The sequence below is a fragment of the Phycodurus eques genome, chromosome 6 (assembly GCF_024500275.1).
Source record: "Phycodurus eques isolate BA_2022a chromosome 6, UOR_Pequ_1.1, whole genome shotgun sequence".
NCBI classification, from domain to species: Eukaryota; Metazoa; Chordata; class Actinopteri; order Syngnathiformes; family Syngnathidae; genus Phycodurus; species Phycodurus eques.
The window spans coordinates 19,206,527-19,218,821 of NC_084530.1; the positions used below are offsets into that span (position 1 = coordinate 19,206,527).

General features: G+C 42.3%; 1 protein-coding gene across 2 annotated transcripts; it reads left to right on the forward strand.

Annotated features, from left to right (window-relative positions):
* The first annotated feature begins 769 nt into the window (after window positions 1–769).
* On the forward strand, window positions 770–9,424 carry LOC133403835 (GTP-binding protein 1-like). Of its 2 annotated transcripts, none has more exons than XM_061679156.1 (14): window positions 770–841; window positions 1,149–1,347; window positions 1,963–2,074; window positions 2,139–2,319; window positions 3,777–3,960; window positions 4,045–4,209; window positions 5,872–5,995; window positions 6,790–6,904; window positions 7,008–7,152; window positions 7,351–7,533; window positions 7,625–7,760; window positions 7,962–8,140; window positions 8,212–8,334; window positions 8,788–9,424. In XM_061679156.1, exons 2-14 carry the CDS (start codon window positions 1,156–1,158, stop codon window positions 8,911–8,913), a joined length of 1,965 nt encoding a protein of 654 aa, XP_061535140.1. In that variant the 5' UTR covers window positions 770–841; window positions 1,149–1,155; the 3' UTR covers window positions 8,914–9,424. The 2 variants fall into 2 exon arrangements, with proteins under 2 accessions (XP_061535140.1, XP_061535141.1); XM_061679157.1 differs by lacking the exon at window positions 770–841 and adding an exon at window positions 848–1,012.
* Window positions 9,425–12,295: the final 2,871 nt, after the last annotated feature.

Genomic DNA, 12,295 nt, shown 5'->3' on the forward strand with positions numbered 1-12,295 from the left:
ACGGCCTATTTATTTTATAATTCGCTAACTGGCCATGATAATAATATCATATTAACATAATATATTCTATATATTATATACATATATATATATAACGTGAGGTTTCTGTGGAGAATATCCCTTACATATGGTACATTTTGGACATAATCAGTTATGTTGCGTTGGGTAGTTATGTCAGCGTAGGTAAGAATATGGCGCCCTGTCCTGTCAATGTCCAGACTTTTTTTTTTATATACCGCGTCCAATTGTGTATACGTATTTTGCGATGGACGTTCCTTCAATCCAATTTTATGGAAACCTAATCCGATCGGAGCTAATGAACAGTCAACTAGCACTTTTAGTATCCCTCCATTCATATTTTAAAATTATTATTATTTGTTTCATTTTCACCCTGTGTCAAATGCGCAAGCGAGCGTTTAAAACAAATCTGCGGCTTAAAAACCCCCAGAAATCTGTATTTAAAAATACAAGAATACAATTATATAAACTATATGCAGTGTAACAGTAAAACTTCTGTAAAAAAGATATATATATATTTAAATAACAAAGGTAATGCCAGGGGTTACAAATTGAGTTTTAAATCAACATTTTTAAAAAAGTAATGGGAGCATCAATTTTGCGCCTTGCGAGCCTTCTTATTTGTTGAATGTCTGTCATGGGTTTCCTCTTCTTCACGTATTAGCGGATACACCCATTGGATGAACACTAACGCAGTGGGCGTCACCTAAAGAAATCTCAGCCAAACGTGTGTGCGTATTTTGTGATGGGCGTTCCCTTAAGAGTCCAACGCTGTGAGAATCTTTGAAGCTAGTAAACAACCACCGAGTTCAAGCTAAACCAGGTAGCAAGGACTTTTTTTTTTTTGGTATGCCGCACTTCAATGAGAAATCAGTTTAAAGTTACTTAAAAGTCGATTCGTCAACTGTTTAACCATCAAGCAGTGTGAACAGAGAGCTGGCATGCAAAGACACCAAAAGTCTACCTAAAAAGTGTCTCATACCTTTGAAAGTGTGTGCGTAAACATTAGCTCGCTGGCTAACCTTAACGGAACTTTATTATTTAGGATTTAGCTGACTAGCGGCTAATTGCTAATAGTAGCCGTGGTCTTGTCTCAACTTTGTCCTTTCTCTATTTTTTGAATGTGACAGACGTATCATGGCGTCGTTCGTGGCGACAGCAGCAGCAGGGATAGCCGCCGCAGAGTGCACGGTGCCCGCTTGTATGTTCGCCCCGGACCGAGGGCTCTGCGCCGCTGCCGACGACGACGACGTATGCGGGGCGGAGAGCTTCGAGGACAGCGAGGGCACCAACGGGGAGTCTGCGGATGTTTTGGACTTCAGCAACAAGGTCGGCCTGAGTTGATAGTTGATATGATAAATGTTTTGAAGTTGTTTGTAACTTGTATAATTTAAAAGTACTTTCCTATACATACACGTCACATGTGTGCTGGCAGTGAAACATGAGACAAGTGACACGTTTGCTTGCTTGCCAAATTTTAAGGGATAGTGGGACACCCTGTGCTTTACTCAAGAGAGACAGTAGTTTTGTTAAAAATAAATTAAACATAGGTGATTATTAAGTAAGAATGATGTATACAGTAATTATTTATTATCGAATGAATCGACACCGCTCCATGTGTAACCACAACACCTAATCCCATAATAATTATTGTAAAAATGTAAAACCTGGTGTATATTTATTTTAAAAGCATCTCTTTAATTGTTGTGCATTTTTATTTATGAATGTGTAATTTATCTTTTGTGTTTTATTACAAGGTCAGTAACATTTATTTTTCTGTAATATTCCGACTATTTTTACAGTTGTACATCTTCTCATAAAATGAGATAATGTAAACCTTTTTCTCCTGTAATATTACAAAGTGATCCTTGTAAAATTATGTTTGTTTTTTGTAGCTAATGTAACTGCATCCTTAATCCATGTTTGCATGTTTTGACTGTTCAGCTAGTCCTGGTGAGTCCGACGGGGGAGCAGTACGACGCGCTGCAGAAACATCTACGAGAGCGGCTAGACGAGGGCTGCGGGGAGACCATCTTTGTGGTCGGAATGGGCTCAGGTAAGACGGGAAAACTCAATTAAATGTGACCCGATTGCTGATTTTTAAACATTGTGGTCTTAAGACGGCGGCGACTACGGCCTGAGCGACAGGGACATGGAGGCGTCGGTGGCCACGGTGCAATCGCTGTGTGAGCAGGTGGAAGCCGACCTCATACCACTAAGGGAGCGCACGGAGGTGGGCGGCAAGATCTGCGACTACCTCATCCGCCGTCGTGTGGGCGAGCAGGACTTCCTAGAAGTCAGGTGCGCTTTAGGCTAAGGTTGAACTGTTATTAGTTAGCGTGCCACGTGTAATTTTCATATATTTAATCTGATTGCTCCTTTCGCCAGTTCCTTATGATAGCCGCCACCATGCACAATAGAAATAAATACAATGGCTAACACTAGTCCAAGGGGTAAAGTAAAACTACCCAGAATGCTCAAACACGCAGGGGCACATGGAGGTGCTCGATGTACGTGTCGTAAGTAATGCAGTGGCTCGTCTAGTTATTCCTGACAACTGCCATCTGCAAAATAGAAATCAACATTACAACTAGAAATAAGCCACACAGTCGAAAAAAATAAATAAATTCAAAGAACATTCAAATGCATGCATACACATCAGAATCAGAATCATAACGTACACTACGCGTTGACTTTAATGTAATTGCTCCTTGAGTTTTTTTTATAAGTGGTAACCACCACCTTGCACAATAGAAATAGAACAACTACAAATCATCTTCAAATTAAAAAAAAAAGTCCATGGAATGCTTGGTCACATTCATGCGTGTAACGCATGTATTGTAATTAATGCGATGGATCCCCTAGTTCTTCATGGTACCAGCAGTCTGCACAATAGAAATAAACAGTACAACTACAAATAATTTACAAAGTTACAAAAAAAAAAAGTTTACGGAACACTGCAATCCACATGGGTACATGCCTGCACATTGTACCTGTTGTAATGAATTCCATCAATCCTTCAATTGTTCATAATGACTGGCGCGTAGAAATAAACACGACTAGAAACAATTCACTAAAGTCATGAATATTGCAGTACAACTTTGTATAATAAAGTGGGGGCGGACATATATGCTTACAGATTAGTGTGAGTGTAGACAAATGCTTAACGGATTAGTATGTGTGTAGGCTAGTCTATCACGAGGCGATAGAGGTCTGCCTTTTTGGCTCAAGGCAGCCAATTTAGGGTCATTCTGGAGTCCACCAGTACAGATTTTGTCTGATTGCGACCAAATTTCAATCACATACTACACATACTGATTTACCAACTGTGCCTTGGCACATTAGTGCATAGCAAGAGAAGGTCAGGTGTGCCACAGGAAATTAGTTCACCTAATTGGTCAAAAAAGGTTTATATATTTACAACAATAAATTGTTTTCGTTCACCCATCTATGCCAGCAACGTATACTGACACGCCGAACAATTAAATGCTCTTCCACTAGATGGCAGAATTAACCTGTGTATTCAACTGTTCCCATTCATATAACAGAATAAGAGCTTTGGGTTCAACGTAGACTACCGTGATGCCCAACCCCTCTATCCTGTTTTCTCTATCTCCCGTCTGTCCCTCTTCTCTGTCTATGTAAAATATGTGCCTTGGCTCAATAAAGTTTTAAGAACACTTGACAGATGGGTGACGCTGAATTCTTATTTTTCAAGGTGCCCCGGGTTTAATTCTTACCATGTTTTCTGGGTCCAGGGTGGCAGTGGTGGGCAATGTGGATGCTGGCAAAAGCACCCTGCTGGGCGTGCTGACGCATGGCGAGCTGGACAATGGGCGGGGCTTCGCGCGCCAGAAACTCTTCAGGCACAAGCACGAGATGGAGAGCGGCAGGACCAGCAGCGTCGGCAACGACATCCTGGGTTTCGACCATGAGGGCCAGGTACGTGCGGGACGTGAAGTGTCCGTTTAACTTCCCACTTGCAGTGGGAGGTCACCGTGTGCCGTCACGGTTTTGTTCGTCCAGGTGGTCAACAAGCCAGACAGCCACGGCGGCAGTCTGGACTGGATCAAGATCTGTGAGAAGTCCTCCAAGGTGATCACTTTCATCGACCTGGCGGGCCACGAGAAGTACCTGAAGACCACGGTGTTCGGCATGACCGGACACCTGCCCGACTTCTGCATGCTCATGGTGAGGCCGCGGACGAGCCTGTTGAACAGGGGTGGGAAAAGTACAGCTCGTTCTGTTGTATCATCTACCCCACCGAGCATTTACATTATCAAGAGTCCTGTACTATGTGTTTAGCTGTTTTTTCCCCGTAATATCGGTTAATTAAAATATGTATAAATTTTTTTCATTTTATATTATCTAATTAATTAATAGTTGAATTAATTGCTTGTAAAGAATAATGTAAAAGTACAATTAGTAATATAAAAAAGAAATATATTTATCATTTTAAATGTATTAAATAATTAGTTAGTATATTGTAAAAATGACAAAATATTTGTTATGTAGGCGGCACGGTGAACGACTGGTTAGAGCGTCTGCCTCACAGTTCTGAGGACCGGGCTTCAATCCCCGGCCCCGCCTGTGTGGAGTTTGCATGTTCTCCCGTGCCTGCGTGGGTTTTCTCCCACATCCCCAAAACATGCATGGTAGGTTAATTGACAACTCTAAATTGCCCGTAGGTGTGAATGTGAGTGCGAATGGTTGTTTATTTGTATGTGCCCTGTGATTGGCTGGCAACCAGTTCAGGGTGTACCCCGCCTCCTGCCCGATGATAGCTGGGATAGGCTGCAGCACGGCCGTGACCCTAGTGAGGAAAAACGGCTCAGAAAATGGATGGATGGATTTGTAATGCAAACCCTTTTACAGATACCTGTACATTTAACGTTTTATTTATTTCATAACATGATTTGGAAATGTATTTATTGTAAATATTACAATAACAAATTGTACAGTAATCGCCCCTCCATCTCAAGGTTTATGTTCCAGACCACCCCCACGATAAGTAAAATCTCTGCTATAGAAATACCCTATTTAAATACATCCCAGCCATTTTTTTAAAGCATTTAATTGTTCAAAGTCTTAAAGACACACTTTTAAAACATACAGACACATTTAAACACAGACACTATATTGAGAGAGAGCAAGCACAATGAATAGGACAGACATATGGTAAAAACAGTATTAAAGGGGGGGGGAAAAAGTAACCGCAATTACGCAAGAAAAATGCGGGGCCGCAGAGTGTGAACCACAATATAGCGTGGGTTTACTGTAAACAATTTTATACATAAAAACGTGTTATTTTATTAAATAGTTAATTTATGTATTCAATCTAATAAAGTATTAATGACAAGCAATTTTTGGACGTAGGTGTTTTATATATAAATTCCATTAACTAATGGGTTAAAACATTTTCCATACAATGACACAATTAAAAATGAGTGAATTATTTCATTTGAATACATTTTAGACAAGCTTTTTAACTAATTACTTTACCTCACATAAATGGTAGGTTAATTGAAGACTAAATTGTCTGTAGGTGTGAATGTGTGTGCGAATGGTTGTTTGTCTATACTGTATGTGCCCCGCGATTGGCTGGCGGGAAGTCCAAGGTGTACCCCGCCTCTCGCACGAAGTCGGCCGTGATAGGCCCCAGCACACTCGCGAACTTAGTGAAGATAAGTGGCACAGAGAATGGATGGATGGGTAGATTTGACCTCATCTATGAATTACTTGGCCAATCTGTCCATTTAAAAAAACTAAAGCAAATGTGGCTCTTGACACAAGTGTTTGCCCACCCCTGATATATAGCTTAACTTTTCAAAGTATTTCTGCATTTTCTTCCAGGTCGGCAGCAACGCCGGTATCGTGGGCATGACCAAAGAGCACCTGGGTCTGGCGCTCGCATTAAACGTGCCCGTGTTTGTGGTGGTCACCAAGATAGATATGTGTCCCGCCAACATACTGCAAGGTACATGTGTATCTCATGCATTAACAGTATATGATTAAGTCTCACCCTTTTCCAATAGTCATGAAGTCACGACCCATTTAATAAGTCAAACATAGCTAATTTGTTATATATAGTACTGTATGTATTTTGTTAGATAACAGAAAAACATGCATACTTTTAATCTTGAACAAATCGATGTGAAAAGTGCATTTATTTCAGAGCACTTTATTGAGAAACTGTGGAGAAATGCAAGAGCAGCATGGATAAAAATGATTAAAAAATTTTAGCCATGAAAATGGTAAGATATAGATTTAAAAACAATAAATAAAAATAAATAAGATAAAAATTGCACAATTTGCGGCACGGTGGACGACTGGTTAGAGCATCAGCCCGGGTTCAATCCCCGGCCCAGGCTGTGTGGAGTTTGCATGTTCTCCCCGTGCCTGCGTGGGTTTTCTCCGGGCACTCCGGTTTCCTCCCACATCCCAAAAACATGCATTAATTGGAGACTCTAAATTGCCCGTAGGTGTGACTGTGAGTGCGAATGGTTGTTTGTTTGTATGTGCTCTGCGATTGGCTGGCAACCAGTTCAGGCCTCCTGCCCGATGACAGCTGGGATAGGCTCCAGCACGCCCGCGACCCTAGTGAGGAGAAGCGGCTCAGAAAATGGATGGATGGATTGCACAATTTAAAAAAAGTTTGACCTCAAAGTCAAATTCAGTTTTTTTTTCATAACCTTTGTTGTTGTTGTTTTTTTTGTTTGTAAATCTCTAATAAGGACTTTGTGTGTTTCCTCTGTGTGTGCGTATCAACAGAAACACTAAAATTACTCCAGCGGTTACTAAAGTCTCCGGGCTGCAGAAAGATTCCAGTGTTGGTCCAGAACAAAGACGACGTCATCGTCACGGCGTCCAACTTCAGCTCGGAGAGGTCAGCTTGTGTGTCATTGATGAATCCGTCATCAGTTCAAAGACTTATAGCCGATATCGTAGTTGTTTTAACCCCCCTGTTGTCTTGAACCGCCCGCTTACAGGATGTGTCCGATCTTTCAAATCTCTAACGTGACGGGCGAGAACATGGACCTCCTGAAGATGTTCCTCAACCTGCTCTCGTCCAGGACCACCTTTAACAACGATGAGCCCGCAGAGTTCCAAATAGACGACACGTATTCTGTACCAGTGCGTCGGAAAAACACAGGATGATTCCTACTAGTCGTTTATTTCAATGGTGCATGGTGGCGGTTATCATGAATAACTGTCAAGAGAAGCCACTGCATTAATTATAGGACACCTTTTTTTGTTTTAACTCTGTTGATTATTTGTAGTCGTACTGTTGATTTCTACTGTGCAAGGACTGAACAATTTCTTTTTTGCCAGGGTGTGGGCACGGTGGTGTCAGGCACGACGTTACGCGGCATAATCCGCCTCAACGACACACTCCTCCTGGGTCCCGACCCGCTGGGCACATTCATCCCCATCGCTGTCAAGTCCATCCACCGCAAGAGGATGCCCGTCAAAGAGGTGCGCGGCGGGCAGACGGCGTCGTTTGCGCTCAAAAAGGTGAGCGGTACAGTTTTTATGTCGGAGTGGCATTCCAAGCGGTTTCTAATTCCGGTCGGGTTTTCCTGCCTCTCCGCCGTCATCTCCGTAGATCAAGCGCTCGTCGATACGGAAGGGCATGGTGATGGTCTCCCCCAAGCTGATGCCGCTGGCCACCTGGGAATTTGAGGCGGAGATCCTGGTGCTGCACCACCCCACTACGATATCACCGCGCTACCAGGCCATGGGTGAGCGATGAGTGCTCCGATACTCCTGCCGAAACAAAATATTCTCTGCTTCCAGAATCACGCTGAAAGTTTTCTGAGTCTTTGCCGCAGCTTTGTTGGTGCTTCCAGAATCACGCTCAAAATTTTCTCTGTCTTGGTCGCCACCGCTGTGCTGACAATCCTTGAATCACACAAAAATATTTCTCTCTGGCTCGCTATCAGTCCACTGCGGCAGCATCCGGCAGACCGCCACCATCCTGACCATGGACAAGGACTGCCTGCGGACCGGCGACAAGGCGGCCGTCCGGTTCCGCTTCATCAAGACGCCCGAGTACTTGCACTGCGAGCACAAGCTGGTGTTCCGGGAGGGCCGCACCAAAGCCGTGGGCACCATCACCAAGGTAGCCGTCCTGGCGCCACCGTGCGGTGGTGATTGCACTGAATAAAGCTGACTGTAGAGATGCGTTTTCAGCTCCTGCAGTCGGTCAACACGCAGGCGGCCAAGGCGCAGCAGGCCAAGATGCTGGCCGGCAAGAAGATGTACAAGGACACCACAGAGGAAGTGCCGCCCAGTTCCAATGCCGCGTCGCTTCCGGTGAGTGCACGCTCGCTCTTGTAACATGGCGTCACATCACGGTAGCAGAAATGATGAGCAACTGCAGAGAGGATTCTATCAAGTTTAGGGCTTACTTTCAGCCTTGCCAATTATTTCTAATGCTCTAGGTGGTGGTTATCATTAATATCTGGCCTAAGACAATACAAAAACATTTAAACACATAATATATTGAGAGAGCAAGAACACTGGATAACACAAAAATATTGTACAAACAGTATAAAAAAGAGTAGCAACTGTAATCAAAGTCTACAATATAGTGGGACCTCAAAGCACTCAATTCACAATGTCACAATGTATATATTTTTAAGAATTATCAGATTTTATTTATTTATTTTTACTGAGAACGCTCGTAAAATAATGGAATTTTAGACATTTCAAATTTGTAGGAGATCCTGTATGGCGTCACGAGTGTGTTTCTCGTACTGTCCACAGCTCAAATCAGGAAGCGGAGGACGGCGGCGAGGCGGCCAGCGGCACCGAGGGAAAGGAGGTGCCAACGTAGTTGCAACGACACCACCGGTGGTCCCCGCAACCACGACAGCGGCAGGCCTCGTTTAAACACGACTATACAGGTCCGTCACGCTTTTGACATGAAAAACACAATATTAATTTTTGTCCTCCTTTTGTAGTCACACAAAGTAAGTGAAATACTTCACAAGAAATCACCAGCAAATTATTTCTTCTGACAAAATATGCCAAATGAAAACAAAACACCAGTCAGTATTCTTGTACAGTCATTCAAAACCACTTAAGAGTACACAAATGGAATTGTTCAAGTTGTCTTAGTGAAATGTTTTGAGCGGCCCAATGAAAAGTTGACACTTTTTATTTTGTTAATAAGCTACTTAGATCGTGTCTCGTTTGATCTCATTTGTGGTCCCCTCTGGGAGATGGCACAATCTGTTATGTGTTCTTTGTTTATTCCTTAAAAAGTGACAAAAAAGGGTTGTTGTTGTTGTTTTTAACCCAGTTTTTAATATACAAATTGTACCATTTAAATTAAATGGCTGTAGTTTGTGTTGTAAATTGTTTTAAATGAAACTGCTGTGATAAACAACTGAACCCGTGACACAAAGTGTTTGTATGAATTCTATTTAAGGAAGGAATGATCTTTAAGGTGTGCAATGTTATAATTTTCAAAGATATGGACAGCTGTGAATGTGCATTTATAAAAAAAAATTTTTTTTAAATATATTAGAGTACATTTTGGCACCTCATACTGTGCAGAACTCTTCTTGTTGATATGAGGTCATTCAGACGAGGGCACGACTGATTGGACTCATTGTTGCCCAAAACCATAAAATGTGGACAAATTGACTCCAAAACCAAAAAAAACCCCTAATTTTTCACACTTACCTCACGCTTTTATAATTTAATAACGATTCAAGTGGATTTTACTTCAAAGACGTCAATTTCTGAATGAGAGTGGACCACGTTTCAGGGAGACGTGCACAAAACGGGATGGTCATGAAGCACCGCCGGGGCACGGGATGGGAAAACATGACATGCTATGAATGGCGTCGGTCCAAAACGAGGTTTCTAAACGGTCAAAAAATCTGCCACGATAGTCACGCCGTGGATGATAAATGTAGTCGGGGACATAGAACGGGGTTGAGTCAACTACATTTTGTTTACATTTTTGATCCCACGGGCGATACTGTATGAGCTGTTATTAAGCCTGCGTGTCTGCATCAATAAATTACATGTAGAAAGCGATGTTTAGGTCGCTGTATCAATTTTTAAGCATTCCGTCTTCTTAATAACAGCTGATATAATATTGCCCCCTGGGGACATACATTCTGATGAAAACTAGTTTACACTTTTAACATAGGTACAGTGGTGCCTTAACATACATCATTTCATCATGTGACCATACTTGTTTGTCAAAATACGTTTCTCAAATCATCTTTCCCTCCCAATTGAAATGGAAATGCCATTTATCCGTTCCAGTCCCCCCCAAAAAAACAAAAACATTTTTGTAATGTTTTTTAATCAGAAAAAGTGAACTTAATATTGTACTTTATTTAAAAAAAAAAAAAAAAAAATTGAACAGTTTGTCCATCATGATTATTTCATTGCGGCTCCTTTTGGTGTGTGCAATTTGGTCCTGGCGCCGTAGTGTAATACAGTAATGCCAAAAAAAACCCGAAGAGGTTCATCTAACTCCTGTCAGTGACTAAGTAATCTGCAGTTATATTACGGTATTTTCATGACCATAAGGCGCACTTAAAAAGTCTTAAATTTTCTCCAAAATGGACGGGGCGCCTTATAATGCGGCGCTCTTCGGTTAAGGAATGCAACCAGCAAGGTTAATTTGAATCTTGAAATGCATTAAACAAATGTAATTTATTAGTTTTCGGAGACTTTTATTTGGAAATACAATATCAGATCTTCATCAAACCTCTTTTAGTGGAGTCCTTGGTGGTCTGTCACACAGGACTTGCGATACCAATGGGATCAGAATCAGAATCACCTTTATTTGCCAAGGATGTCCAAAAAGCACACAAGGAATTTGTCTCCGGTAATTGGAGCCGCTCTAGTACGACAACAGACAGTCAATTGACAGAGAACACTTTTGAGACATAAAGACATTGAGAAAAACAGTCACTGAGCAAGAAAGGGTTGGTAATGCCGGTACTTTTATGTATTTTTTTTTATCCTTTTTGACAATTGTACGAAAAGATGCAGAGTCCTCTAGCACTTATAGCAGTTCGAATGACTAATATTGCAATAGTCCGGTGCAATGACCATTGTGCAAACGTTGCAGATACTCCTCAGTCAGTGTGCAAATGGAGCAGATGCTACTCTGGCATTAGTGGCCAGTATTTGTCAACAACAGATATGCAAATAGTGCAGCGTGGTGAGACTACTACAGTGAGTGCACGAGTACTATATAATTGGTCTGACATAAATGTGACAAAAAGACAAAAAATTGGCAGCATCTTGAAATGGAATTGTAGGTTAGCTGTTTTAAGAAGTTGATTGCAATAGGGTAGAAGCTGTTGGAATGTCTGCTAGTTCTAGTTTGCATTGATCGGTAGCGCCTACCTGAGGGAAGGAGCTTGAAGAGCTGGTGAACAGGGTGTGGAGGGTCCGAGAGGATTTTGCACGCTCTTGTCTTAGTAATTATGTTGGGGTGGCTTTGGCTCAGTAGGTAGAACAGGTTCGATTCCCCGCTACGACTGTCCGCATGTCGAATTCTCCTTGGGCAAGACGCTGAACCCTAATTTGCTCCCAGACGGCCTCGCAGCGCCTCACATGGCAGCAGTCGCCCATTGTTTTATGAATGTGTGTGTGAATGGGAGGCTTTGTAAAGCGCTTTGGGCACTATGATGACGTAGATAAAGTGCTATATAAGTGCAGTCCATTTACCATTTATTTTTCCTAAGATATCAAATAAACTGCATTTTTTAATGTATCTCAAGATTAAAATTTACTTTGCTTGTTGCATTCCTTAACCGAACAGCACTGACGTCCGTATTATTGGGAAGCTTTTATTTTGAAAGTGGCTTTCGAGTTGGCGACCTATTACCGTATTGCCTAGTATGAACAAAATTAGGGGCGGCTGTCTTGACTGCTACTTCACGAGTGGAGGCTGGGTTGACCGCAGTCGAAAACGGCACCTACGAAGAGACACGCTTACGAAGCACAGTTTAAACTGCAAGCTATCAGTTACGCGGAGGAACGTGGGACTCGAGCAGCCGCGAGAGAATTGAAGATCAACAAATCCATGGTTCGCAAGTGGAGGAAGCAGGAAAAGGAGCTTCGCCAAGTCAAGAAGATGAAGCTGAGTTTCCGCGGAAACAAGGCGAGGTCTCGGGCAATGGATTAATGAACTCCAACCGCTGGACATCGGTGTAAACAGGGCGTTTAAAGTGAAGTTGCGAGCGGCGTGGGAGCGATGGATGACAGATGGCGAACACAGGTTTACTAAGACGAG

What these genes read in the sequence shown, in the direction of transcription:
- LOC133403835 (XM_061679156.1), top strand. Translation starts at nt 1,156, where the DNA reads ATGGCGTCGTTCGTGGCGACAGCAGCAGCAGGGATAGCCGCCGCAGAG. An exon ending in CCGACTTCTGCATGCTCATG is followed by an intron (nt 4,210 to 5,871) that starts GTGAGGCCGCGG and finishes ATTTTCTTCCAG; the next exon opens with GTCGGCAGCAACGCCGGTAT. An exon ending in TCCAACTTCAGCTCGGAGAG is followed by an intron (nt 6,905 to 7,007) that starts GTCAGCTTGTGT and finishes GCCCGCTTACAG; the next exon opens with GATGTGTCCGATCTTTCAAA.